Raw genomic sequence first — 27863 nt, forward strand, 5'->3', positions numbered from 1 at the left:
CCAAACAAACAGTGGAAGTAGGAACAGAGAAGTTAATAATATGAAAGGGCAAAGCTTTTCTCCTTTCTCCAAAAGATGAGCAGTATGGCAGAAGCTGTTCTTCTAGAGACAAAAACAAAAAACCTTTTAGGGTAAATTTAGGACCCTAACAAAGATCTCCCCAGAACAAAAGGGCTCCTGCTGATGGCCCCAACATCTTTCTCAAAACAAGAACCAGCTAACAAAAGGGAGGTACAGGGTACAGGAATTCAGAGTGCGCAAGGAGGAAGCCTCTGAATGAGATGCTTGACCTTAGGTAACAAGTGGGTTAAAACCAAGTTTCTGGAGCATAACAGGGTTCACAATCTCATCCCATGGCACCAGAGGTGTTTTACTGGAGACCAAATGCAGTGTACCCTCAGGTACCACGTCACCAGAGGCTAAAAAGAAACTGAGCCTTTTAAACTGAACCAGTTAAATAAATTTCAGCACTGGAGTCCACAAACTGAAGGCAGATGACAAACACTACTAAAATTGTTATAAATTTCTCATCTATTCAGCTGGGGAAAAAAGCCAAATGCTTTTTGCCTTGAGAGAAATATAGTCATATCATTAGAAATTTGAGAGGTAAGAGAAGGGTGGGTGAAGGGAAAAGCCATAGCTCAGATGGTAAGTGATGTGCTTCTGGTAGAACAGCTTCTCTTCCGGGGACTAAAGAGGTGTGCAGAGCACTAGGCATTTGAGAGCCTACAGAGTAAGAACTGACAGATGATCATCTTGGAAGTCTGTGATGGACTTCGAGCTTCTCTTCCTCCAGAGAATGAAACCTCAAGCCCAGGATGGTGTTCTTTGGCCTTGGCTTTACAGAATGTCAGGGAGGAAGGCCTCTGTCCTTTTTTGTCAGCATCTCCTTTCTGTTCATTGGAATATTTTCCTTGGAAGGGCCAGCTTTTCTTTTTTTCCCCTGCTCCTGAAAAAAAAATCTTTAGTAGTTGTTGGTACTTCTGTTCTGTCACAGATACTGTCCACAAGTATTATCTAAAATGGCTGGCTGCTGTGTGATGTTGATTCCCCACCACGATGGCTCCATGTTACTGTGAGAAAGAGAGACAACAGACTTGTGCAGAATTTTGCCATTAGGTGCTGGTAGGATATGGAGTGCAATGAGGTATCACACCTCACAGATCCAAATTTTGTTAAGTGTCCATGCTTCTCCCCAGGAAGCACGATGATGATTTTCTCAAGCACAGATATGACTTTTCTGTTGGTAGAGGTGGCACTTCCTGAGAACCGATGGCTGTTCTTCAAGTGTTAGTGCAGAGGTAATCACAGCCTGGAATCTTAACTTGCGAGGCCCACCCAGAGCTAGCGCTGTCTCATACCCAAGGAGCAAAGTGGTTATCAAAGGAATTAGCACCGTAGATAGAAGTCATCTTGAGCCACATAAGAAACTTGTCTACAGCTAGGATATTTCTGATGAGCCGATCCCCGATGACTTTCACCGAAGAGGCACCAAGCCTAACATCCTTAACAAATACACAGGAAAAATTCTCTGCAGAACTTTTGATGTAGACAAATTAGTTCTATTTGCTCTTTTTAATGTCAGACAGGAATGTTTAGAAAATACAGAGTCTCACTTGGAGGCCACATCTGTGTAGGGGTATGCTCCAAGACCTGGATTGCCAGGGTGTTGAGCCGAAGATAGAAACTGAGAACATCTGAGGTACAACCAGAATCACGGTCTCTGAAGAAGGTAAGGGCCAGTGCCTAGCACCAATGCTAGACAACTTACATGGTAACTAAGCAATGTGGTCAAGAGTCCAATGAAGTGGTCCAAGGGTTAAATGATGAGAATTCAGGCCGAAAACTGATCCAGAGCAGGGATCCCTGATGCAGAGTTCTGTGCTTGGCTGGACCAATATTGTCAGAATTACACGCTGACAGCTGGAGTCATTAGGGAGGCACATTACTGAACAGAGAGCAATGCCAGCAGAACTGTGGCTTACAGAGACATCTGAAGAGGTGATAATCCTGTGAAAACTCCCAAAGGTACTTAGGTGTTTTGACACTCAAGGTTAACGTCCAGCAAAACAAGGTGCTACAAAGGTCTTGCCAGCATGCTTAGAAACAATTTTATTAAAAGGAGCAGCACTGAAGACATAAAAGTACCACTTAAGGGAAATATCTGCCACAAATACACTTTTTCTCCCCTGTGAACAATGCATATCCTATGGCTGGGGACACATAACTTATTAGGGTTGCCAAATGAAGGCAGTTTGGCAGTTGTCAACAGACTGGTATATCTGGAATTACTTCAAGGCTCTGACTGGATGTACCCAAAGAGTGATATCCAGTGCTCACCCTTAGAGAAATGATTAGCCTCTTCCAGGCTAACTAGTCATCCATCTGGCCTACTTATTCCATTTTATTTCTGCCCTATTGGTATACCATAAGAGATAATACATGATCGGGGCGCCTGGGTGGCTCAGTTGGTTAAGCGACTGCCTTTGGCTCGGGTCATGATCCTGGAGTCCCGGGATCGAGTCCCGCATCGGGCTCCCTGCTGAGCGGGGAGTCTGCTCCTCCCTCTGACCCTTCCCCCTCTCATGTGCTCTCTGTCTCAAATAAATAAATAAAATCTTTAAAAAAAAAAAAAAAGAGACAATACATGATCAATGTGATGATCAAAATGTTAGTGTTCTGTTTTGAATACAATATTCAAATTTGCCTGGCGTTAAGAGTTTTTAAATTTTTATTTATTTATTTATTTTAAAGATTTTATTTATTTGTGAGAGAGAGAGAGAGAAAGCACACAAGCAGGGTGAGGGGCAGACAGAGGGTGAAGCAGGCTCCCTGCTGATCAGGGAGCCCGATGCAGGACTCGATCCCAGGACTCTGAGATCATGACCTGAGCCGAAGGCAGACGCTTAACCGACTGAGCTACCCAGGCATCCCTTAAATTTTTATTCTTAAAGGTAAAAAACTGGGACTCTCTGCTCAGGTTTTAGACAGGGCTCAGAACACATTCTACTCAATGTGAATATCCTTCTTCCCTGAACCTTATTAAGCATAACTGTATGACACTTCATCATGTTAAATAACATGCTGAGGAACCCAGTTAGGGACATAGCACCAAGGGGGAAGACTGATTCTGGATGGAAATTAAATTAGCCCAACTGTGCCTCCTATTGATTGTAAAAAAAATAGGAAGCTACTGCCCTATCCACATCTCAAACAACCTCATTTTAGAAATTGTTTCTGAGGAAGGTGATATTTTATTTTTTTAAAAAAGATTTTATTTATTTGAGATAGAGCAAGCACCAGTGGGGTGGAGAGGCAGAGGGAGAGGGAACAGCGAACTCCCTGCTGAGCAGGGAGCCCGGCGCAGGGGTCGATCCCAGGAACCTGGGATGATGTGACCTGAGCCAAAGGCAAGTGCTTAGCTGACTGAGTCACCCAGGTGCCCTGAGGAAGGTGGTATTTTAAAAGGTATATAAAAGTGACATATTTGTATTTATGTCTCTGGCAGGGAGGACATTTTAAAAGCCCCCTCCAATGTTGTTTGTATGCTTTGTTTTTAGGGGGATCTACTATTAGAAAAAAGAAGAAAAGCATACAGCTATTTCTTCCATTACAGATGAAATTATAGTTATTTTAAGTTGGGATGAAATTAATCTTTTTTTTTTTTTTAAAGATTTTATTTATTTATTTGACAGAGAGAGAGACAGCGAGAGCAGGAACACAAGCAGGGGGAGTGGGAGAGGGAGAAGCAGGCTTCCCGCGGAGCAGGGAGCCCGATGTGGGGCTCGATCCCAGGACCCTGGGATCATGACCTGAGCCGAAGGCAGACGCTTAACGACTGAGCCACCCAGGTGCCCCGAAATTAATCTTTTTAATTTAATGTCCTGGCAATAGCTACATTGGATTCCAAGCAGGGGAGATGGTTATTTCCTCAACATTGCCAATGTCTGCTGAATACCTATAATCAGTTGGAAATGTTAAAAGCATTTAGCTAAGTATCATTAATAAGATGACATAAATCAAGAGCACAAACAGGAACTACTCTGTATTCTTCAATGTGCCTTGTTTTTTGTTTTTTGGGGCGGGAGTTGCCTGCAAAAACACACAGACATTATCCAGAGATTATAAGCATCATGGGGACAAGAGAGGGGAGAGGATTTTACTAGCGGAGGCAGTGTCTTTACAGTTACCCATTCCATACTCCTTCTGGTAAGCTACCTAGTTCAGAAACACATGCATTATTGCTCCTTGGAAACTGGATACACACTGTATCTATCTCTTTTCAAGCCCCTTGGCAACCACAGCTTCTAATGGACGCCCCCTATTTCTGACCATTAGATGTAAACTCTTAGCCCTCTGTATTCCAGGTTTATTGGGGCAATGAGAAGCAATACAGATGGGACTTCCCAACATCTACAGGATGGTTTGATGCAGCATAATGGAAGCAGACATTATATGGAACTGCTAAAGTTCTGCAGGATTCATTTAAGTTCTTTAGGATACTCACACATACCCACAAAATCAATCAACACAGTATTTACCTGTAAGCTACAGGCATTCCTTACAGTGTTAGAGAAGACAGACAGAATAGCAATGTATATGCTCACTTCCGCAGTGAGACCAACGGACAGCCAGGGCATCCACCTGGCAGCTGTAGCGTAGCTGTAGTTGTCGTGTCAGATTCAACTCCTTTGCACCGGCAGAGTGCTCAAAGCGCCAAATTAAACCACCACCTTGCTGCTACAGTCTGCTTGAACTCTGCAGAGCAGTCATGTATAATCTATTCCTGGTAGCTTAGAAAATACCCACCCTTCACATCCAAGTGGGGGCAACATACACCAAACATACAGCAGCCATTCTTTCCTGTAAGTGGGGAACAAAATATAGGTGTTTTTGTCTCAAAGGACAGCTGTATGTTATGTGTAAGTTAGCTGGGTATATCCCAGGTGACCTGCGGAGCTACCAGTACAGACCAGGATTCATCGTACTCAGCAGTGTTCAGTTCACTGTAGGAAATGTAGTCTACCACGGTAGTAGTTTATTGTGGAAAACTGGTATTTTTACTTAGAGGTAAAAGCAAAATCCATACTGAGTATCCATTTGGGCCATGAAGAGACACAAGATATGGAATAGATCATATCTGTCTGCATTCCACACAAAAGTGCACACACTGCATCCACTTGTGTACTGTTAGGGGGCTAGTTTGGATACTGCACCTTTGGTGTAAATGGTAACATTAATAAGGCTCTTCTTTGAGAGAAGGGGCCAATTTAATGCATATCTCATGGGTATACATCAGGACTATCTCTTTTGTAGACACTGGAAGAAAGAATATATTAGGGAAATACTTTTTATTTCTAGAAAAGCTAAGAAAAAGGGAGACTTTTGAGAGCTGGAGTGTTTTCGCCCTTTTTATTCCTCTCAAATGGTAACCCCAGCATGCGAGCAAACAGGGGATCTCCAGCACAGGCACGGCAGCAATCTCTCAAGCAGCACTTTCCGTAAACCTGGTTAACATCTGGACCGGCAGCCATTTGGAATGAAGAGTCGAATCTCTGCTGCCCACTGCAGTGCAGCATGGCACACACCAACGACCCTGGGGCACTCCTCCTGCTGTGGAGGCTCCCAGTGACACGTGAGCTGGGGACAGACAGAGGTTTATCCTCTTCCAATCGCCTGCAACTCATGTTGCAAGCTGAACTTGCTGGGTTTGTCACCAAAAACGCAAAGCTTCTCTGCATCTCCTGATGTATGTTTAAAAAAAGCAGCAAGGCCCTTCACACAAGGTTCATGTTCTTATTGTTTGCTTGAGCGTTTCTGATTTGTTGGGGGGAAGAAAAGACCCTTGATGTACGAAGTTGGGCTTAACTCCCCAGAGCCCAACTCTCCCAAGGTAACTCACTGCTTCAGGGTACTTTACCTTCGTGTGGGGCTGGGTCTTGATGGAGCCGTATTCATATTTCTTCTTTCCGCTGCCTTATTAATATCTGAAAAGAATAATCAACCCATCTGTTCAATGCTACGGAATAAAAACAAAATCATCAGCACATTTCAAATGAAAGCAACAACAAAAAAACTACAATGACAACCAGATGGTGTAAGAAAATCCATTCAGCAGACACACTGTCACTTGGGCAATTTTTATTAAGTTACGGCAGTACATTGTCATGGTTTGATAAGGAATGTCCCTCAGTTTTCTAGCTAACACAATGCTTTAATGCTCTGCCAAGTCCCAAACCTAACAACTGCCCCCTCCAAAAGTAGAAAAGGTTGCCTGCTAAACTCTTGGAGTGCCAGCTGTAAGATTCTTTTTTGAGGGCAGGATAGTGGGAGTAAAGACAGGAGACAGAGTTAAAAAAAAAAAAAAAAAAAAGAGCAAGGGCAAATAATTCCATTTTATGTTACAAAGAAGAAACAGCTGGACTCTGTTGTCTTAAAACTTCCAATATGCCATGAAGCAGGGCCTACTTTTAATGTGCCTTGTGTTGCATTCCACTGGACAGAATGTTCCAGAATGAGATGTAGGGAAGAAATTTTTTTTTCCTAAATGAAGTACATTACATGTTAGCAACTACAACCCTCACAGATAAGTACCTAAGAATAAGAATTGGCATTTGGTTAGGTAGTAAAACACTCCACATATGAAGTTTTCATTAGAGAAGCATGGCATTTACAACTGGGTAAGGGAGAACAGTGGAATCATACAAACTTACAGAAAAGCCAACTTGTGCAGTTAAAGCCTTCTTGCTAAAAACAAATTTGCTTTGCAAAAATTGAAGTGAATAATGAAAACACCATGTATAAGAAAGAACTGATGAAATAGCTAAAGAAATGTACCAATCTATGTCCAAAGATAACACAGGACAATTTTTACATGACTTAAAGATTAATAAATGTATTAAAAATTTTTGGTTTTGGTTGAATGAAAAAATGAAACTGCGTCCTGCTGCAGTGTAGTTTCGTTTCCCATGTTCCATAGTAAGCAATTAGTAGTGTATCTAATGACATTAAATGGTATTAAGCACTCACATAATTAAGAGTGCTTTAAAACAGTAATTATGTATTTAAAAAATTCCAACCAGAATCCTATGGTGTGAGAGATCACAGTAATAACAAAAAACTTAAGAGGTCTGGCACAGACTTTACCCCGATATGTTGTCAGCTTTTGAGTTCTTATTCAAGTGAGAATGATCTTCAGTTCCATTTTAAGTCAGAGTTTCTACTGTATCTAGGAGAAGAATGACTTTTGATAAACTGAAGGTAACATAAATCTAAACAGTAAGAGAAGCGTATTTCACCCTAAGTTGCCTCTCACATTTTCAATTAAGTAGACACAATGCTATCATCCCTCTATTTAAAAAAAAAAATCAGAAAATAACATCCATACAGGACTTGGCCAGTAATATCTGACCATGGCTTTGGTATAGCAAGTAGCACTTTCACTTACAACCCTAAAAGTTCAGCAACATCTGAACTGCACATTATATAATGATAAGCCTTAGAGGGAATACCTAGTTCTTTTATATGTTATTGTGAAGAGTATCAGTTCAGGTTTAGAAGGACCTACTGCTCTCTAATACAGGGTGAATATGATTCAGAAAGAAATGTCATCTCTTTGATTGTTTAAGTAGTTTTCAAAGTATCTCTGGAATACACTGAGGGTGGTAGGGGTGTGAATATTTCTTTTAAATAAGCACCATATCTCCCAGCAGGATTCCATATATAATTGAATGGTCTCGTGAATAAAGAAAACTTCTCTAAACATTGACTTGACCTGAACATTTAGGTTAGAGTACAGAACATATGGTACCACTTTAGTTGGCAAGTTTCTATTAATGTTATATAATTTGCTCATATGATATGAAAAGGACTATTACACTATCTAATTATATCCATTTCTGTGAGCACTTACATATAGGCCCGGGGACACCAAAGTAGTAATGTATTAAAACACTTTTGGGGCAAAGCTGGTTCCAGTTAGAATGAAGAAGGTAAATATTTTATTTGAAGTTAGTGAAATTTTTTTGCAATTATTTGAAAGATTATTTAAAATTCAAGATTATTTTATCTTTAAACCATTTTGATTATAATTTGCCTCCTAACATCTATTTTCATTAAATAGTCTAAAGCAATTATATTTGGATGGTGTGGCTTATGTTTCTTCTGTAAAAAAGAGAACTCTCAGACCATTTGAATTTTTTCCTTTTTTCTTTTTTTTTTCCTTCAAGATTTTATTCATTTGTTTGACAGAGAGAGACAGTGAAAGAGGGAACATAAGCAGGAGGAGCAGCAGAGGGAGAGGGAGAGGGAGAAGCAGGCTCCCTGCCGAGCAGGGAACCTGATGTGGGGCTCAATCCCAGGACTCCCAGGACGCCTTGGGATCATGACCCAAGCTGAAGGCAGATGCAAAACAACTGAGCCATCCAGGTGCCCCTGTAATTTTTTCCTTAAATGCCAAGTGTTTGTTTATTCACCTCTATTTAAGAGTTCCTTATGTCTCCACCTTGGGTGAGATATGGAGAAAATGAGACCTGGAAATTTTTGATAGTTTCATTGCCACCCAAGAGGGCTGCTCAGGTTGGAGGAAGGTTGGGGGGGGGGGTGGGTTTCAGTGAGAGTTATGAAAACAAAACTGTCATCACCACCAATCCTGATACACAAAAAAATCCTAACATATGGTGACACAGAACTTTTGGAAAACCTAGGAGTTCAGAAATACAGGAAGAATAGAGAAGCTACCAAAAGTAAAATAACTTCAGGGAACTGATCACAAAGTATAATAAAGATCTAAAGAGTCAAGGGAAAAAAAACCCTTGCCCCATCCCAATTTTTTTTTTTTTTGGTCACATAATTCAATAACCCATCAACTGGGAGGTTGGAGGTTCGTTTGAAAATGCAAATATTGGGACTGGTAAAGAGGGCTTTTGTATTAATCAGTTAACCAGATTTTTTCCTTCTTAAATCCTTACAGAGATACATAATCTATGCCAAGGAAATAGAAACAACGTTAACGTAAAGGAAAAGAAAAAACAGATGGAAAGACAACCTGGGCACCTTTCTGGACATCAGGTAGGGAACCGTAATTGGAGAGAATTTAATCAACAAGAGGACAGTGGCAATTTTGATGTTTCTTTCCCCTCCTGCTCTATCTCATCCTGGCCAAATGCCCTTAAGACTTGAAGTCAGGGGGCGCCTGGGTGGCTCAGTTGTTGAGCATCTGCCTTTGGCTCAGGTCATGATCCCAGGGTCCTGGGATGGAGCCCCGCCTCGGGCTCCCTGCCCTGCTCCTGCTCTGCGGGAAGCCCGCTTCTCCCTCTCTCACGCCCCCTGCTTATGTTCCCTCTCTTGCTGTCTCTCTGTCAAATAAATAAATAAAAATCTTTAAAAAAAAAAAAGACTCAGTCTCTCAGTGTCTCTTTCACCTCAGCTTGTTTGGTACATCCATACTTTGTGAGCTATATTAGCAATGTGAATGCCATTCAAAATCACCATCACTGCAAGGTACCTTGGCCTGAATATCTTCTAAGTGGTCTTCTGAAAATAGTTAAAAGCACTTTTCAGGTAAGGAATTTTAGACAAGAAAAATAACACCAACTGAAGGGATCTACATAAGAGGAAAAAAAAAAAAAACCCAGAAAATAATCTAGAAAACATGATGTCACACAGGAAGTGGCAGAACTGTTTTAAGCCACAAAAGATTGGGGTAAAGAACTTTCAAAGAATGACACAATGCCTAATGTACATTTTCGACTAATATGCTAGACAGGGTTCACACAATGGTCTTTGTATAATGCTATAAATAAAAATTCATGTTTCATTCATAGTACCAAGAACTGCTTTGCTCTATTTTTTAATTGTACCATCATAAAAACAACTCTTTTCACCTTAAAATCAATTATCACAAGCTATCACAATGGAAAACCATAAGGATATTGTAAACAAAGTGCAGCATGAATCACTGCACTTATTGACAGTACCACTGTTGGACTGTTGGCTGTTCAAAGAATGCAGAAGCCTATACAATTTCGATGTGATTATAAATGAAATAAAATTCTCCAAAGGCTTAGCTGAAAACCAACTAATAATCAGTAATTACTAAATTGAAAACATGTGATGATAAAGATAATGCCACTTGAAAAACCATACTGACAAGAAAGAGGTTATCACACATTAAACTCCCCAAATTGGGAGGGGAAAGGATTGGACTTCTCACTTAAATTAGATTTATGAAGATGACCTTGATGGTATACTGTAACATCAGGGATATGTAAGGAGTTATACTGTAATGAGTCAGGGATAAGAGAATGCTCTGCTTATGGTTTCTTTTTTTTTTTTTTAAAGATTTTATTTATTTATTTGAGAGAGAGAGAATGAGAGACAGAGAGCATGAGAGGGAAGAGGGCAGAGGGAGAAGCAGACCCCCTGCTGAGCAGGGAGCCTGATGTGGGACTCGATCCTGGGACTCCAGGATCATGACCTGAGCCGAAGGCCGTCGCTTAACCAACTGAGCCACCCAGGCACCCTCTGCTTATGGTTTCTAAATCAATCCTTTAAGCTTACTTTAAAAACTATGCATTCCCTCATATTGGATTATCTCTTTCATTCTCTAATTAAAATAAGGATTATATCTTTAACTGTATCAGATTATTATTCCTAGGTACAGGAATGGGAGAAACAATGATAATTTATATTTACAGAATGCTTACTCTGTCCCAGGGCCTGTACTAAGAACATCATGTGCATTATCTCATTCAATCCTTTCTACAACTCTTGGAGTTAAATACTATTATGATCTCTATTTTGCGAATGAGGAAATTTGAGATTTAGAGAAATTAAATGACTTATCTTAGGTCACAATAGTCAGGAGGCAGACAGCCAGGATTCAAATCCAGATCTGACACCAAAATGCTTACCTATTATGCTATACTGCTCCAACAGGGAACGGAAAAACATGGTTTCCATTATGAACGCTTGCTAAGACTCCCTGATCAAAATGATAGAACCTGGGAAAGGCCCAGTCTTTGCCAGTCACACCAATGTTTAAGTGCCCCAGACACCCAGCAGAGCAGAGCCTATTCAATTGCCACTTCAATTTCTATCACCTCAAACTACATTTGACCCTTGAACAATGCAGGGGTTAGGAGTGCTGTCCCCACGCAGCCGAAAAACTTGACTACCTAAAAACTTAACAGCCTACTATGGACCAGAAGCCTTACTGATAACATGAACAGTTGATTAACAATTATTTTTGTATGTTATATGTATTATATACTGTATTCTTACAATAAGCTAGAGAAAAGAAAATGTTATTACGGAAATCATAAGGAAGAGAAAACACATTTACAGTACTGTAAAAAAATTCGCATATTAAGCGGACTTGCGCAGTTCAAACCCATGTTGTTCAAGGGTCAACTGTACAGTGTTTCTGGCTTTGCTACCAATATTCTAATCACTTCCAACACTTCAGACAAAAATTCTCTATCAACATTTAATTTCCTGCCCTTTTTCCTTCTTTCAAGGAAAGAGCACTTGCCTGATCAGCATATCTGAGTTCTAGTCCTAATGGGGGCGGGGGATGGTTAGTCGTCATTTGATTTCTCTGAGCCTGATGAAATGGATATTCTACCTGTGTTGGTTATGCTGATTCAAGGAGAACATCAGCTAAGAGAAAAAACTCACTAATTTGGATTCACAAAGATGGAGCTAATCTAAACTAGTAAAACAGCCTGTGCTACAAAAAAATGTAAAATACAGATTTATTTAACACAGGTAAAATTTCATCTGAACTGTACAAGCAGAGATCCTTCCAGAACTAAATTAACACACTTGAAAGGACAGTTTATAATCAGCTCATCAGATGCCTCTAGGCCTACTACGTGTCACACTCTGTACTATACCATAGAGATATGGAAATAATAAGGCTAAAGTCTTTGCTTTAAAGAAGTTCACTGTTTAATAAAGGAGAGTGGGACATACACACAGATAATCATAATCTAAAGTGGGTTTATGGCAGAGATAATGAAGGTCTGTGTATGTGTGTGTGGCGGGGGGAGGAACAGGACAGAGAGGAGACTGGAAAGAATAAGGGGTAGGAGGGACGGAGGAGGCAGGGAGGCCTAAAAGAAACAGTCCTGAAGGGTAAGTAGTTTACCAGAAAGAGAGAAATCATTCCAGCACATGTAAAAGGTGAAAGAATGGCGTGAAGAACTTAATTAGAAATACTATAAGAAGTTTAGTGTAGGGAATAGGGGACAGGAAGAAGAAAAGAGAAAGGAATTACAGATGCAAGCCAGAGTTAGAAGGAGGTCAAAAAAACTTTGCTACTGAAAAGGAAAAAATTGGTGGCAAAAGGGCCTGTATAAACTGAGCTACCATAATAGAGTCTCAGTGAAGCTAAATTTTTTTTTTTTAATATTTTATTTATTTATTTGAAGAGAGAGACACAGCGAGAGAGGGAACACAAGCAGGGGGAGTGGGAGAGGGAGAAGCAGGCTTCCCGCTGAGCAGGGAGCCCGATGCAGGGCTCGATCCCAGGACTCTGGGATCACGACCTGAGCCCAAGGCAGACGCTTAATGACTGAGCCACCCAGGAGCCCCTCAGTGAAGCTAAATTAATGAAGGCTTCCTGTATGTGTATTACCCAAAAAAGGGAGGCAGGAGTATTTAAACCTAAGATATTCAAAATGTTAACTATGGTAATGTTTTTCAAGGATCACTGGTTTGACAATGAAGGGAACAGGAATGAGAAAAGTATTTAAAAGGTTATGATTTTACCTTCAGTAAAGGAATATAAAATAAACTTAGGGCCAGAGTCAGTAATTAATAGCCAACAATATTAGTCTCACCCACTATTCTGGAAGAAACAGACAACCAAGCACCCTTCCTTAGTTTTTCCTAGTATCTTTTAAAAAAAACTTAGTGTGACAAAACACACACACACACACACACAACATACAATTTATCATATTAACTATTATTTTTTTTCGAGTAAGCTCTATACCTAACGTGGGGCTTGAACTTATGAAGCAGAGATCAAGAGTAGCATACTTTACCGAATGAACCAGCCAGGTGTCCCTCATATGAACTATTTTTAAGTGTACAGTTTAGTACATTGAGTATATTCACACTGTTGTACAACAGATCTTCAGAACTTTTTCATCTTGCAAAATTAAAAACTCTTTATACCCATTAAACGGTTTCCCATGTCCCCGCTCCTCATTTATATATGTACACATTTTTTCATTCTTCACGTCGCGTTCCTTTAATGAAAATACATCAGCACCACCCAGGAAGATGGTTAAACGTTATTCTCAGACCCCATCTCAAACTTGGATGAAGCCTAGGAACCTGTATTTTAACAAGCTTCTCAGGTGATTCTTGGCAAGTATTTGGGAACTGTATTATCTATTTATCCCTTTAGCTTATGCATAACATATACTTAGATCCTCCATTTAGAAACTTCTTTAAACTCTTCTATTCAAGGAGCAATAACCCATAAACATCATGTTACAAAGAAAATGTCACGACAATGGCTAAAATCTGTCAAAGTATAACCCTTGAAAACAGTATAGAGAACATAATCACATAGCTACCTCCAAAGAAAATGGAATCATCAACCAAGTTTCCATTGTACTACAGTTAATAATAATATCCAATTATAGGTCAGTGCCCCCACCCCCAAGGAGGAGTGTGCACCAACAACTTCTTTTCAATTTTATTTGATCATTTAAAAAGTATCCTGAAAATCTAAGCTTCTTTTCCCAATTACCTACTTATAAAATAGCAAGAAAAATAATAACCACTGAGCTTGCCACTTTTTGATAGCATATTATCCACTTCTTTGGTTAATAAATGGCAATCTGCCAACTAAAATCTCTCTAAATTCTGCCAACCAGACTTGTCGATATTGTTTTGCTGGCAGGGGCTAAAATTCCTGCTTCTTCTGAGGCATTTGGTTTTCATATCTAAATGCATCTCTTTGTAAGAAGAGAAAAATGGTCACACATATGATTTCACATCCACACCACTAAAAGCAAGGTGGAGGAAATCTAAATTTAATAAGCAGACCAAGGAATCTTGGTAGGCCTGCTTTCTTTGCTCTCAAGAAGGTAAAAGCATCCTACTGATGTGAGTGGAAGGAATTACAATATTGAAAACTCTACAGATACTCTAACTATTGCTATTACCTCTAGTTCAAACTACGAAGCCAAAGAACATTTTATAGTTAAATTACAGTTTTGCTTAAAATGTATACCCAACCATAAACCAGAGTTGCCAATTCCTATTAGTAATCTGGGATATGAATAGATTAGTACTAGAATCTGCTTCAATCTTCTATTTCCAGTGAAAACTCATTTTCTAAAGCCTAAATCAGGGGGTTCTCAAAACTTTAATGTACATAAAAACTGCAGGTGTTGCTTCTGAAAGGCAGATTCCCCAGCCCCCACCTCCAGAGACTGGTCAGCTGGGGAGCTGGGGAGCAGTATACAGATTTGTACTTTCAACAAGCTGTTCTAGTGACTGATGCTGTCCTAAAATAAGTTTTCCAAAGAAAGGCTCAGTTCATAATCTTAAGTTTTTGCACTGAACGAAATCATATTTTTCCTATTTTTTTGTCTTTTGGGTATCAAGAATAATTTCTGAAGAGACATTTAAAAATAAATTTCTTGTATCATCTCTGATGGTAAATATATGTTATTACTATCTCAATCTCCAATTGCATAATTAAGTATACTCACTTAAAGTCAAATTATTCATAATTCAAAGTTCTCCAAAGCTTGCTCACTAACTGCAGGATCAACCTAATCTTCAGTAATTCAATCATTCTAGATCCAACCCAGGGGATCACTCAAGACATTTTATAGAGCTAAAGTTGTAAGACATTCTGCTTTATAAATGTCCTCCAATGCAACTTAAGTTGCCCTGATGCTTCCCTAAAGTTGTTGGTCTTTATATAGGTCAACAAAAATACTGCTTTGAACAGAAAATAAAGGGAAAAGAGTCTTATGGTCTGCAAAAGTTCTGATTCTTTGAGGGGAATTATTTTCTTAACATAAAAGTAATTGATAATGAGCACTGGGTGTTCTGTACAACTTATGAATCACTGAACTCTACCTCTGAAACTAATAATACACTATATGTTAATTAATTGAATTTAAATTAAAAAAAAAGTAACTGGTCCAGTTGACCTATTATCTCTTGTTTTTTTTTTTTAGTGATAGGATAAAGAATGAAAATGATCATCCCTATAAATATTCATATCTGGTGGTAATAAAACCACCATTTAAAAAGCAGCAGGCATGCTGGTATTACATATATAGCTGTCAGTATACTTCATATTTCTCTAATGTGCTGCTGCTTCAGACAGTGGCCTTACCCTGATCCTTTCATTAAGACTTCTCATTAATGAAAGTAGCATAAAGGGTAATTTTCTGTTGGTCACTGCCCTTTTAACTTCTTGATAGTTTAACTCTGCTTAAGCCAAATAGTCTAGACAAATGTGTATGCTGTTCACAGGACAAATCTTTTGGCACAAAAAAAAGCTGACTGAGCTTTAAAAGCACTTGTCTCAAGACACATGGTAATCATTAGTAAACCACAAGGTACAGAGATGAAACAGAGTGTGGCAGAAAGAATAGTCAGTTTGGGAAAATAAACATGTATATAGGATAGCAAGAGAAAGGTACCAATGATATCTTCCTTTCTTGAACATCTACAGTGCATATGTTTAGCATATTAAAATTCTGGAATATGGACACCTCTTTACCTCATTATTTCCCAATTTTGCTTGACCACAAAATCTTTTATCTTCAATAGTATCTTGAATATGTTCTAATAAGTATGTGATTTGGGCAAAAAAATCTAACTTCTCTGTGCCATTATTTTCTCATAAGCAAAAAATATTTAATAATATCAGCCTACTTATCTCACAAGATGATTGGCGGGAGCAAATGAGTTGGTACTTTAAAACCTGCTTTGTAAATCATACGCACCGATGGCTGTATGTTATCATTACCATTAAGAGTGATAGTGAGTTTAAGAACAGACATTTCATTCATGTGGGGAGTCAAAAACAAAAAAACAATGATAGTTGAAGGGAATAAAATATTAAATACATTTCCTCCACAGGTTTCTCATTCTAAAAAGCACAACTGAATTCCAATACTTCTCACAGTAGTAACAAGCCATACAAAGGCACTGCCATCTGCAGGTCATAGGGATGGAATGCTTGCAACGGTTATCAAGAATGAAGTTTCAAACCATGAGGCACTCTTTTTTTATCACACTTCTAAAACCTCTCCAAATGACTTAGCTTTTGAGCACTGGTAGATTGAAGCTCCATTTGCTGAAGTTCTGAAATGGACCTGAGCAGAAAATTCTCATTTCTTCTCTAAACAGCACTGACGCTGAGAAATGCGAAGAAGACCACCTTAGCCTTATGTAAGTTCTACATTTTGCTCTTACCAAAGTAATCCCAAGGAATGTGGATTTTTTTTTTTTTTTAAAGAGCCTTTGACGAAGCAACAACTGAATGGCCTGAGCAGACTTTTCTGAGTTTCTTTTCAATGAATTAAAGTAAATCTGCTCTCTCATACACACGAAGAGTTATGAACAGACTACATTATGAACAGACTACAAACAGAACAGACTGTTTACATAAGTAAGTTAATCTCAGTGCCTCCCTTTCTTTGAAAAGACCTAATTAGCTTTATTCAACAATTCATCAATTGGCAGCGTCTGATCTAGCAAGGAGACAGGAGCTCCTAATGCCTTCTTTAAATGTGCAGTATTCACCAGCATGTGACATTGAACAACATGCACCTAGAAAAATTCCTTCCACTGGGCCTTGAAATACGATTTCTCCAGCACATTCTACAAGGGAAACTACAGTTTCTATGTTATAGGTTAAAAGATCATGTCAGAGGTTTCAAAGAATACCTGGAGAGTGACAGATGAGCTAAAAGAAAGGCAAAGAAACAAGAATACAGGAAGAAACAGATGTTAAATAGCCAAGTGATCTCCAATACCCATAATGCAAAAGCTTGGGGTTTACTGGTTGGAAAAAGGCAACATGAAAGTTACTTTTCACACCCAGACTGGCTCATACAGAAAACATTAAATCTAGAGTAGTCAAAAACCAAAACTGCTCCATCTTCGTATGCAGAAATTGTCAGGTGGTTACCATGCCACAGCGCTACAAGAAAACTGAAGAGGCACACCGGGTGCACTTGAGCTGACAGTTCCTGCAGTTCCCTGGGACTAGCGCTTGCAAGTCAATAATGAGAACAGTTTACAACGAAAAAGCCTTATAATATCATCATCCCCGAAGATCCTGGGGCATTTCATGGAATCCGCTACGCCTCAGGGGAAAATTCTGTGCAGAGCGAAAGCCAGGACGACAATTAACCCCATACTCCTAGGACAGCGTTTCCCAAAGCGTGGAACGCAGAATAACTTGAGGAGGAACAAGGACGCACTGTTTATTTTAATAGATAGGTATTTATTTTTTATGAGCATTAGAAAAATAACTGGCTTTCCATTTTGCGATTTACGTTTCCACCTTAAACAAATGTATTTAAGAAGGAGAAAAAAAAAGGAGTCAATTTAAAGAAAAATATTAACATTTGGTAAATAAGTAACAGTACAGAAGGTACACGGACAGAAAGGTGCAACGCGAGAGACTGAAATTTGGGAAACGCCGTCCTAAAAAAAGGCCCCGGCGGGTCCTCGGGAGCGGAGAGTGCCCTGGGTCCAGGAGACAGAAGAGCCAGCAGGTTGGGGCGCTGGCTCTGTCGCTAGTTTCCGCGGTAACCTCGGGCACAGTTTCTTCCCCATCCTTGGGGCCCGGGGTCCGCGTTATAAAATGAGTGGGGGTATCACGCGACAAGGAGACAGACGCCTTGAAGATGCTGTCAAGGGGCTGAGAGGCGGCGGCGACGGGGGCCAGCGTTCGGTTCGCCGCACGGCGCTGCACGCCCGGTAGAACGCCCGGAGAGGCGAGCCGCCTCGGTCCGAGTTCGAATCCCACCTGCGCCACCGACTTGCTGAGGGCCCGCAGGCGAGCGACTTCACCATTTCGAGAGAGGGACGCGGGGTGTGCAAGCCTACCCTACAGACAAGCTTGGAGGACTATTGTCGGCGGTTCGCGCACAGACAAGCGGCCGCGCTACGGCGCCGCCCGGACCCGAGCCCACCACGGCTGGCCGGGCCTGGGCTAGACGGGAGCCAGAGGCCGCGCCCCGCACCGGGCATGCGCAGCTCCGCGCGCACCCGGAGAGGAGCCGAGGCCGCGACCGCGGCCGCGCGTCGAGCGGGCCCTCCCGCCTCAGCCTCCCCATCCGGCCCGAGCCCCCTCAACCGCCTGCCGTGAGCCCCACCCTCGGCGGACGGCCACCGCTTCCCGGCACTCACCGCTACCAGCGCGGCGGGCTCCCGACCTCTCCTTCGCCTCAGGCCCGCCCCTGCCGCCTCCACCTCAGCCCACCTGCCCGCCGTAGGACAAAGGCGCCACCAACCGACCGGCGCGGGCACGAGGCAATGGCGGCTGGGGCGGAGAGTGGGGGCAGAGGGCGCGCACGCAGCGGCAGGCGCGGCAATGTCGTAAGAGCGCGTGGGTTTACGGCAGGGCTGTGTTGGGCGTCCATCTCCTTAGCAATGAGGGCGGGGAAGTGGCTTCCCGGCGGCCGTTGAGAACGCTAGGGGTTGCCTAGTAACGGCATCCACGGCTAAGGATGGGGCCAGGCTTGGTCCCCCGACCCCAAAGGCTTCGCCTTTCTTCTGATTTTCGGAGCGCCTTCCTTCCATTCTAACTGTGGAAATAGATAATTTAAATCCTAAAATACTTCGATTTAGTTTTTCATAAAACGCAACAGAAAACAAAACACCTTTGGATGTGTGTTGGAGAATAGTATATATATTCCTGTAACCTCCGGATCCCAAGGAACAAAGAGAGCAGAGAGGTAGAAAAAACGCTTTGTTTAAATTTACATTTAAATAGGCTATGTACCCTATTAGTTTCGCTGACAAGGGGCAAAACGCTTCTGGTGATATAGTTACAGGTTCTTTTTGAGTTACTTCTTTCTGGAATATTTATTCAATGTAAAAAATAAATTTCTCAGAATGTAACTGTTGACTATGAAGCATGCAATATGCTGTATTGTTCATTTAATCTCTAGAATAATTTGTCCGAAGGAATGGAATTTGCTCACACAATTGTAAATACATTTTATTAATCACAGCTATCGCTATATGAATCAGGTAGGCTTTTTTATTAGTTAGGAAATGCCTCAGACCCCGCGGGGGTCTAGTTTTTCTCCTTGTGAATAGTGCATACCAAGAAAAAATGGTGGCTGTGGAATTGGAATGCTATGGGAAGTCAGATTTCTTTGACAACCACTCCTTTGCTCATTCCTTCACTCATTTGCTCACTGAATTTTTTTTTTTTTAGTATACTTTAAAAATTTTTTTTATTTTATTATGTTATGTTAGTCACCAATATTACATCATTAGTTTTTGAGGTAGTGTTCCATGATTCATTGTTTGCATATAACACCCAGTGCTCCATTTACTGAATTTTTTTATACACCTACTAGGTGGCCCTATGATTTATCAGACACCTACTTTCAAAGCACTGTCATGAGCAAATGCAGACCCATCTCTGCTATCTTGGAGATTACTTTCTAGTGGAGAGAGAGAATTAGGTGAATAATCACATTTGAGTGTATAATTACAAACAGGTAAATTCTTGAAGGAAAGAAACAGAGACACACAGGATTGTCTAGTTTGTCTCACCTGTGGTAAGTGCAGGGTGTGCCTGATTCCTATGGACAGATAAGCGTGGTCTTCGGGTCCTTAATAATTCATAATTCATCATGGCACCTGGGAAAATGGAAGCTGGGTGGTTTTTCCCACCTTGGCTGAGAGCTCCTAGAGCCAGATAGGGACGTCTATGCCCAGGGATTTTTTTTCTTCTTTACTTTTCCCCAGGTTGTTCACTCACTCTAGGTGAGAAGTCTCAGAATTTTGTGGATTCACCTGCTTCTCTTGTATCCTTTTGTGCGTAGGTTAAGAACCATACTTAACTCAGTTCAGAATCTTTTTTTTTTTTTTTTTTTTTTAAAGATTTTTTTTTTTTTTTTGAGAGAGAGAGAATGAGAGAGAGAGAGAGAGAGCATGAGGGGGGGAGGGTCAGAGGGAGAAGCAGACTCCTCGCCGAGCAAGGAGCCCGATGTAGGACTCGATCCCAGGACTCCAGGATCATGACCTGAGCCGAAGGCAGTCGCTTAACCGACTGAGCCACCCAGGCGCCCCTCAGTTCAGAATCTTCTGTTTCTTTCCTGCGTTACCCCTTTTTGATGTTTATGCCATAAAATTGTATGCTTTTTCATTGTTTGGTTGAATTGATTGATTCTCTTAATTATTTTTCTGTTATCTTTTAACTTATTATTATTTTTTTTTTTTTTCTGGTTAGGTATACAGGGACAGAGATTTTGTGGCCCAACTTCATCTTCCTATCTTTTCCCACCCAGAAAGTTTCACATTGTATCAGTTGTTATTCACACTCATCCATGAGATAGATGCTATATAATTTGAACTTCAATTCCTTAACATTTCAAACATGCATTAAAAGTACATAAAATAATATAATACATACCCTTCTACTCACTGCTAAGACTCTCTTCCCATTTCCTTCCTCTCCCTTCCCAGAGATAATCACTCTCCTGAAATACATTCCCACATATATTTTGTACTTTTATTATAAAGGTATATCTGTATCTCAATATCTCTCCAATCTGTATACTATTGTTTAATGTATCTAGATATATATTTTATGTGTCCTTTCCCAACTTGCTTTTATCTTTTTAACTCTGCTAGGTTTTCAAAATTTAACTGTGCTGAAACGTGTAACTACTTTTATGGTCCCTGGACCAGCAAGCAGCATCAGTAACACCTGAGAACTTGTTAGAAATGCAGAATTTCAGCCCTACCTACGCAAGACTCACTGAATCAGAAACTCCAAGGGTAGGACCCAGCCATTTGTCCTTCCCCAAGCCCTCCTTGGTGATTCTGATGCATCCTAAATTCTGAGAACTACTGCTCTAATGTATTCATTTTATTTGCTGTATAGTATTTTATTGCATGAATTGGCCACAGTTTGTGTATCTATCTGTACTAAGGAATAGTTAGATTTTCTTTCTACTACAAAGTGTGCTGCACTGAACATATTAGTACATATCTCCTTGGGTGCACATCTAGGATACACACTTAGGAGTAGATTTGCTGACTTTGTAGTATATATCACATCTTGAACTTTAGGAGGTTTAGCCAGACTGCTCTCCAAAGAAGTATGTGTGATGTATTGATGTATACTCCTGCCTGCAACATATAAGTACCATTTCTAGATACCCTTATCAACTTTGGATATTTTCAGACTTTATTCATTTATTTATTTTTTGCTTATGACTATAGGTATGCAATGATATCTTTGTTGTTTTAGTTTAAATTCTCCTGAATTTGGTGACAGTGAGCATCTTTTCTTACAAGCTATTCAAGTTTCTTCCTTTATGAACTGCCTGTTTATATTTCTAGACCACTTTTCCATTGAGGTATTTTTTTGTTTTTCTTATTGATCCGTAGGAGTTGTTTACATATTCTGGATACTGATCTCATGTTAGGGTTAGGTCTTCTCGCTGCAGTTTATCGTTTTGTTAATGGTGTCTTGTCATTCACAAGTTTTACAGTTTAGTCATATGTTTCAACCTTCCCCTTTATGATTTGTGGTGTTCTGTGTCTTGTTTAAGAATTCCTTCCCTTGGGGCACCTGGGTGGCTCAGTCAGTTAAGTGTCTGTCTTCGGCTCAGGTCATGATCCCAAGGTCCTGGGATCGAGTGGGCTCCCTGCTTTGAGGGGAACCTGTTTCTCCTTCTCCCCTCTGCCTGCCGCTCCCCTCTCTTGTGCGCACTCTCTCTCTGCCAAATAAATAAATAAATACAATCTTTAAAAAAAAGAATTCCTTCCCTTTCCTAATGTCATATAGATAGTCTTCTTCATAAATACTGTTATTATGTCGATTTTACAGGCGAGGCAGTTGAGGCACAGAGAGCTTATGTAGCTTGCCTAAGGTCCCAGAGCACTGGAGGTGAACAACTTGGGCTCTTGACCTCCCAGCTGCACTGCACTCTATGGTTTAGGAACTTCTTGCCGTCTTGCTCTGCTAGTTGTCTCACGAGAACACTTCTCAGCCTTTTCTGCAGACGCAGAGGGTGTGCAGAGCTGTCAGTTAAGGCAATTCTCATTCACTACATAATGAAGCACTGTGGCTCTAGACGTCAAGATCTCTAAAAATATTTTTTTAAATGTTCAAATAATTTCAGATTTACAGAAAAGTTGCAAAAAATAGTACAAAGGGTTCCTGAATGTCCTTTCCCCAGATTCTCCAAATATTGAACGTTTTACCTTGTTTGCTCTGTAACTGTCTGTTTCTCTTCCTCTGTGTTATCTCTGTGTCATCTAATCCACAGGCCTAATTTGAATTTCACCAGTTGTTCCACTAATGTTCTTGAGAGTGAAAGAAACAATTTGTTTTCTGGTCCTGGACCCAGTTTAGGGTTACATGTTGCTTTTGTTTTCATCTCTTGGGTTTCCTTTGATCTGTGACAGTTCTTCAGTCTGTCTTTGTCCTTCATGACCTTGACATTTCTGAAGAGTACAGGCCACTTATTTTATAGAACGGCCCTCACTGGCGCTTGTCTGATGTTTCTCCATTGTTAGATCCAGGTTCTACATTTTTGGCAGGAAGACACAGAAGTGATGCTGTGTCCTTCTCAGCCAGCAATTTTCTTTTGACTAGAACCCTCTGCAATACTATGTGCATATGCATTTTCCAGGCAAAGTGATTAATATCTCTTCTTTCCAATTCCCACTACCTAACAGAGGCCAAGAAATTCATTTCTCCATGCTGGTCTTGGAGGGATTCCTTGCCAATAGGAGGCAGGGGAGGAGAGAGGCATTGAGAGTGGGAGCGACTGCCAGCCTGCCTGGGACCTGTCTGTGCAGCCCTGGGCATCTTTCTGGTGTGCCATGAACACAGACCTCCGATGCTCCAGCTTTCTTGGCTCAAACCTTTTGAGAGAATTTACCATTTATGAAGTCTCGGTAGATTAGAACATAGGCTGTAGAATCAGAGCGGTCTACGTTCACAACTCTACTCTACCACTTCCTAGCTGGCAGACTTGGGCCTGTTCTTTAACCCTCCATGACTCCTCTTCTTCATCTATAAAATGGGAATGAGAATAGCATGTGCCTCATAAGGTCAATATGAAGTAAGTTAAATGAGGTAGTACGTATCATGCATGAAGCTACTAGAATCATGCCTGGCTCATCATGCAGGCTCAATGGCTCATAGATGTCTTATGACATCATGGTTTGTGTCTTTCTATAGATTTGTTTATGCTCACAATCTGTTAGACATCTCCTAGAAGACAGAGGCCCTTGGGTTTTCATGGGCTACTCTGTTCACAAGTGGAATAAATAGAATAAATGTCGCTGGGAGTTGGTCAATGAATCCTTATTCCCCAGGACATTGGGGTGGGGGTAGAAGGGACTTTGTTGTGATATTAAGCTCCTTGTGAACCCCAACTGAATCAATAGCTCCTCAGAGTAAGATTCTGCCAACAAAGTGGATCAGAATGGGACAGCCCCCACTTGGCAAGATCTGTTGTATGTTGAAAGGAGTGGCTCAGGGAACTGCAGAATAGCCACCCTAAGATCCCTCCCCGCCATCAGGGAGACCAGCCTTTATGACATGCCCATCAGTGTCAGTATAGCTCTGTATAACTGTGGGAGTCAGAGTAATGACCTCCTAAAGATATCCATATCCTAATCTCTGGAACCTGTGAATATATCACCTTACCTGACAATGGAGGGTTTGCAAATGTCATTAGGTTAAGGATCTCGAGATGGGAAGATAATCCTGGATTGTCTGGGTGGGCCCAATGTAATGTAATCACATGGATCCTTATAAGAGTTGGAGGTGGGAGGGTCAGAGTCAGAGAAGGAGATGTGATGATGGAAGTGGGGGTTGGGGGGAGGGTGGGGAGGTGGGGAGGAGAGGGAGAGGGAGATAGTGGAAGATGTTACTACACTGCTGGCTTTGAAAGTGGAGGATGGGGCCGTGAGCCAAGGAACACGGAAGGCCCCTAGATGCTGGAAAAAGTAGGAAAACAGATTCCCTCCAGAGCGTCTAGAAGGAACACAGCTTTGTTGACTCATTTTTAACTTTTGACTTTCCACCCTCCAGAAAACTTAATAAATACATATTTTCCTTTTCTAATGTTACCATGGTTTACTTTTCCCCTTTTAATAACTGATTATTTAATCCAATTAATATTGATTTTGATGTATGATGTCGAAGGTAGGTACAATTAGATTCTCTCTTCCTCTAAGCCATTTCAACACCAAATAACACCCCCAAACCATTTTTGTATCTCTTCTTTATATATAATATTATTTTTTATAGGAGGATTAAATTTAGGGCTTTTCATTAATTCTGTACCATTTCCTATTTTTTTGGAAAATAAAAACCCAATGTGGGGCTTGAACTCATGACCCTGAGATCAAGAGTTACATACTCCTCTGACTGAGCCAGCCAGGTGCCCTACTCTTTATTGATTCTATAATATTTCTTCCTTTTTGGGGCAATTCACATTGTTTTAATTATTATTACTCTAGATGGCACATATTTAGTTGTTTTATTTCCAGAGCCATGTGAAACATACTTATGAAAATGTTTAAAGAGAATTATCTTTGATGCAGGTAAGTAAATCTTGTTTGTGCTACTCAGATCACCAAGACAATCTGATTAATGCCTCCCTTCACTTTAAATTCTCAAAGGATCCATCTCCAAATTTGCCTACCCATGTTGGGGTATAGAAATAGAATACAAGTATAATAATCATAAAAATGGTTAAGGATGATGTCAGAGAGCAGGACAGGTGAGCCAAGTCCTGGGTCACTGTTCCCTGGTGATTCTGATTCAGCAAGTCCAGGGTAGAACTTGAGAATTTTTTTTTTTTTTTTAAACTCTCCTCCCAGGTTGACAAACCGCTGTGCTTGGTGATTATAGAGATAAAATACCTAAAAGCCATTTACCATGTTTCACGGTCTCTCACAAATTTCTCAAACTGAGAATGTTAAATCTCTTGTATGAAGGTTGGAACTGGATAACTGGCCAAGGCAGTAGAGACAGAATCTGAAGGATGAATGTTCCAGATTCAAAACTTAGTGATATGAAGCAAGCATTTTATTCTTCATGGTTTCTGGGAACTAGGAATTCAGGAAGGGCTTGATTGAGCAGGTCTGGCTCTGGGTTGGGCAGACAGTGGAACAGCAGGGGGCTGGAACAGCTGGAGGCCGGCTGGAAAGCTTTCTGTCCTCACATGGCCTCCCTGCATGGGCTAGTCTGGGCTTCCTCACAGCATGGTGGCTTCAGAGCAGTTGAGTTGCTTACATGGAGCTCGGTGCCCTGGGAGAGCGGCTGAAAGAACCAGGCAGGAGCTCTGTTGCCTTCTCTGACATAACCGCAGAAGTCATATGCCTCCTAAGACTGACCAGATTCAAGGCCCTCTCTCAACGGGAGGAATGGCAAGGGCTCGCTGTGAGCAGAGACTGTGGATGGGAGACAAAGCTGTGGCCACCTTTGGGGAATACAGTTGGCCACAGAGTTGTCCCTTATCCCCATATCCAGTGCACCAGATCCTTCCCCCTAATGTTTCTCAAACTGGTCCTCCCTGACCACCACCTAGTCCAAGCTATCATCACCTCTAGCTTGCACTGCTTTGCTTGTCTTCAAACTAGGCTCCTTGCTTTCACCTTTTCTTCTCTCCTGTTCTTTCTCTTCTATAGAATGATATTTTTATATAGCAGCTCTGATTGTCACTCCTCACGGTCCTTGGGATAATGATAAAGTTGCCTTCAAGGCCCTGCGAGATCTGGAACTTTGCCATCCAGACTTAACATTTTGCCACTGTCTCCCTTGCTTTCCAACCTGCAGCCCCATTGGTATCATTTCGGGCCCTACATTCACCACGTTCTTTCTGCCTCAGGGCCTTTATACCTCCTGTTCCCTCTGCTTAAGTACTCTCCTAACCCTTTTCCTACATCTCCACCTTTCTCTGCCACCTCTTTAGTTAATTCCTATTCATCCTTAAGGTTGTGAAAGTTAGTAAAGGGAAACCTCACTTAGAGTGGAGTCGGGAAGCCCTGAAGGGGAAGTTCTCACCCACAAACTTTCCAGTGCATCTTGTTTCACATTCCTAGGCAGGAAGAAGTTCACTTGACTACCCAGCAGGAGGAAGGAAGATTTTTTCCTTGCCCAGCAACAGCCTAGCCCATGAGAAACTGCAGCAACTCAGTCAATGAGGAGCCATCATCATCCTGAGCTCCTGTTTTCCTCCAGAGCTGCGCCTTCCAACTTCCTCCTTTTTCTCCACAGAGTAATGTTCCTCTGCTTTGTGCTCCACACTTGCCTGTGGTTTGCCATAGCCTGCATGTCTCAGATTGCAATTCTTCTGCAATTCCCAAATAAACTCATTTTGCTGGTAAAATACCTGGGTATTTTACATTTAAGGTCAACAAGATGTTCTTTTAAATCTGACTCCCCATCCCCACTCAGAATAGAAAGATAGTGTAGCCTGGTAGCTAGGAGCACAGACCATGGATTCAGACTACTTGAGTACAAATTCTGGCTCCACGATTTACTCACAGTGTGACTTCGGGCATGTCACCTAACCTCTCTGTGTCTCGGTTTTCTCTTCTGTAAAACAGGGTAGTAATAAGACCTCTCTGAAAGGATTATTGTGAATGTTGCTGAGTTAACATCAGTAAAACACTTAGTGCCTGGCTTATGCTGCACAGTAAGCATTAGCTAGCTGGTAGTGGTTTGTCAGCCCGACGCATGCTCTTGTAGGACCATGCTCTCTCGTCCTGAAATTACTCGTCCAATCAAAGGCCATTTAATGGGATGTGAGGGGAATCTTGGGGGTACCTCCTAATCTGTGGCTTTGGACCCATAGCTGAGGATAAAGGGGTGCTAAATATTTTCTTAAGCAGGAGGCTTTAACCTGGGGTTCATGAACTTGGATGGGAAAAACCTGCTTCCTTACTCTCATTTACCTCCAACTGAAATTAAGCATTTCTTTCCATTATGATCGTAAGCAACAGTGGTATTAACAGAGCCTGCTACATTGTCTCCAGTAGAAATCACAGATATTTCATATCATATTACAGTTATTGCAGATGTCTTGAATTATCATTTGCACTCATCATTACTTTGAAATGACGGAAATCTTAGACTTGCCACTAGATCTTATTATGTAATCCATTAACGAAGAAGCACATACAGTGCTACAGCACATATTTGTCTTTTTACCATTTTGGTGACTGTATTTCAATGTAATTGGTTTTCTTTATACCTCTATCATATTTTATGCATTCACAAATATTTTTCTAAGAAGGGTCCAAAGGCTTCTACGTATGGTCAGAGGACTCCGAAACACACACACACACACACACACACACACACACACAAGAATCCTGCTCTAAAGGAAATAGTTAATGCCTGGGATGAGAAGCTCTCCTTAGGGCAAACTAAAAGGTGAATGCTTTCTTTGAGTCAGTCACTCTCCGAGGACTTTAATATATACATCCTTTTTTTTTTCTTAAGATTTTATTTATTTTTTTGAGAGAGAGGGAGAGTGAGAGGGAGAAGCAGACTCCCTGCTGAGCAGAGAGCCCGATGTGGGACTTGATCCCAGGACTCTGGGATCATGACCTGAGCTGAAGGCAGACGCTTAACCGACTGAGCC

At 41.1% G+C, this 27863-nt stretch overlaps 1 protein-coding gene across 3 annotated transcripts in view; it reads right to left on the reverse strand.

Annotated features, from left to right (window-relative positions):
• Window positions 1–18532, reverse strand: part of NCOA5 (nuclear receptor coactivator 5) — a 31024-nt gene extending 12492 nt beyond the window's left edge. For 2 of the 3 annotated variants that reach the window (XM_021688932.1, XM_021688934.2), the window contains exons 1-2: window positions 18412–18532; window positions 5921–5987 (exon numbers count right to left, since the gene is read on the reverse strand). In XM_021688932.1, coding sequence (XP_021544607.1) covers window positions 5921–5958 — 38 coding nt within the window. In that variant the 5' untranslated portion in view covers window positions 5959–5987; window positions 18412–18532. The remainder of the gene's footprint in view (window positions 1–5920; window positions 5988–18411) is intronic. The other variant, XM_044918579.1, reaches the window with a different exon arrangement.
• Window positions 18533–27863: the final 9331 nt, after the last annotated feature.

Source organism: Neomonachus schauinslandi, chromosome 10 (assembly GCF_002201575.2).
Source record: "Neomonachus schauinslandi chromosome 10, ASM220157v2, whole genome shotgun sequence".
In the NCBI taxonomy this organism is placed as follows: Eukaryota; Metazoa; Chordata; class Mammalia; order Carnivora; family Phocidae; genus Neomonachus; species Neomonachus schauinslandi.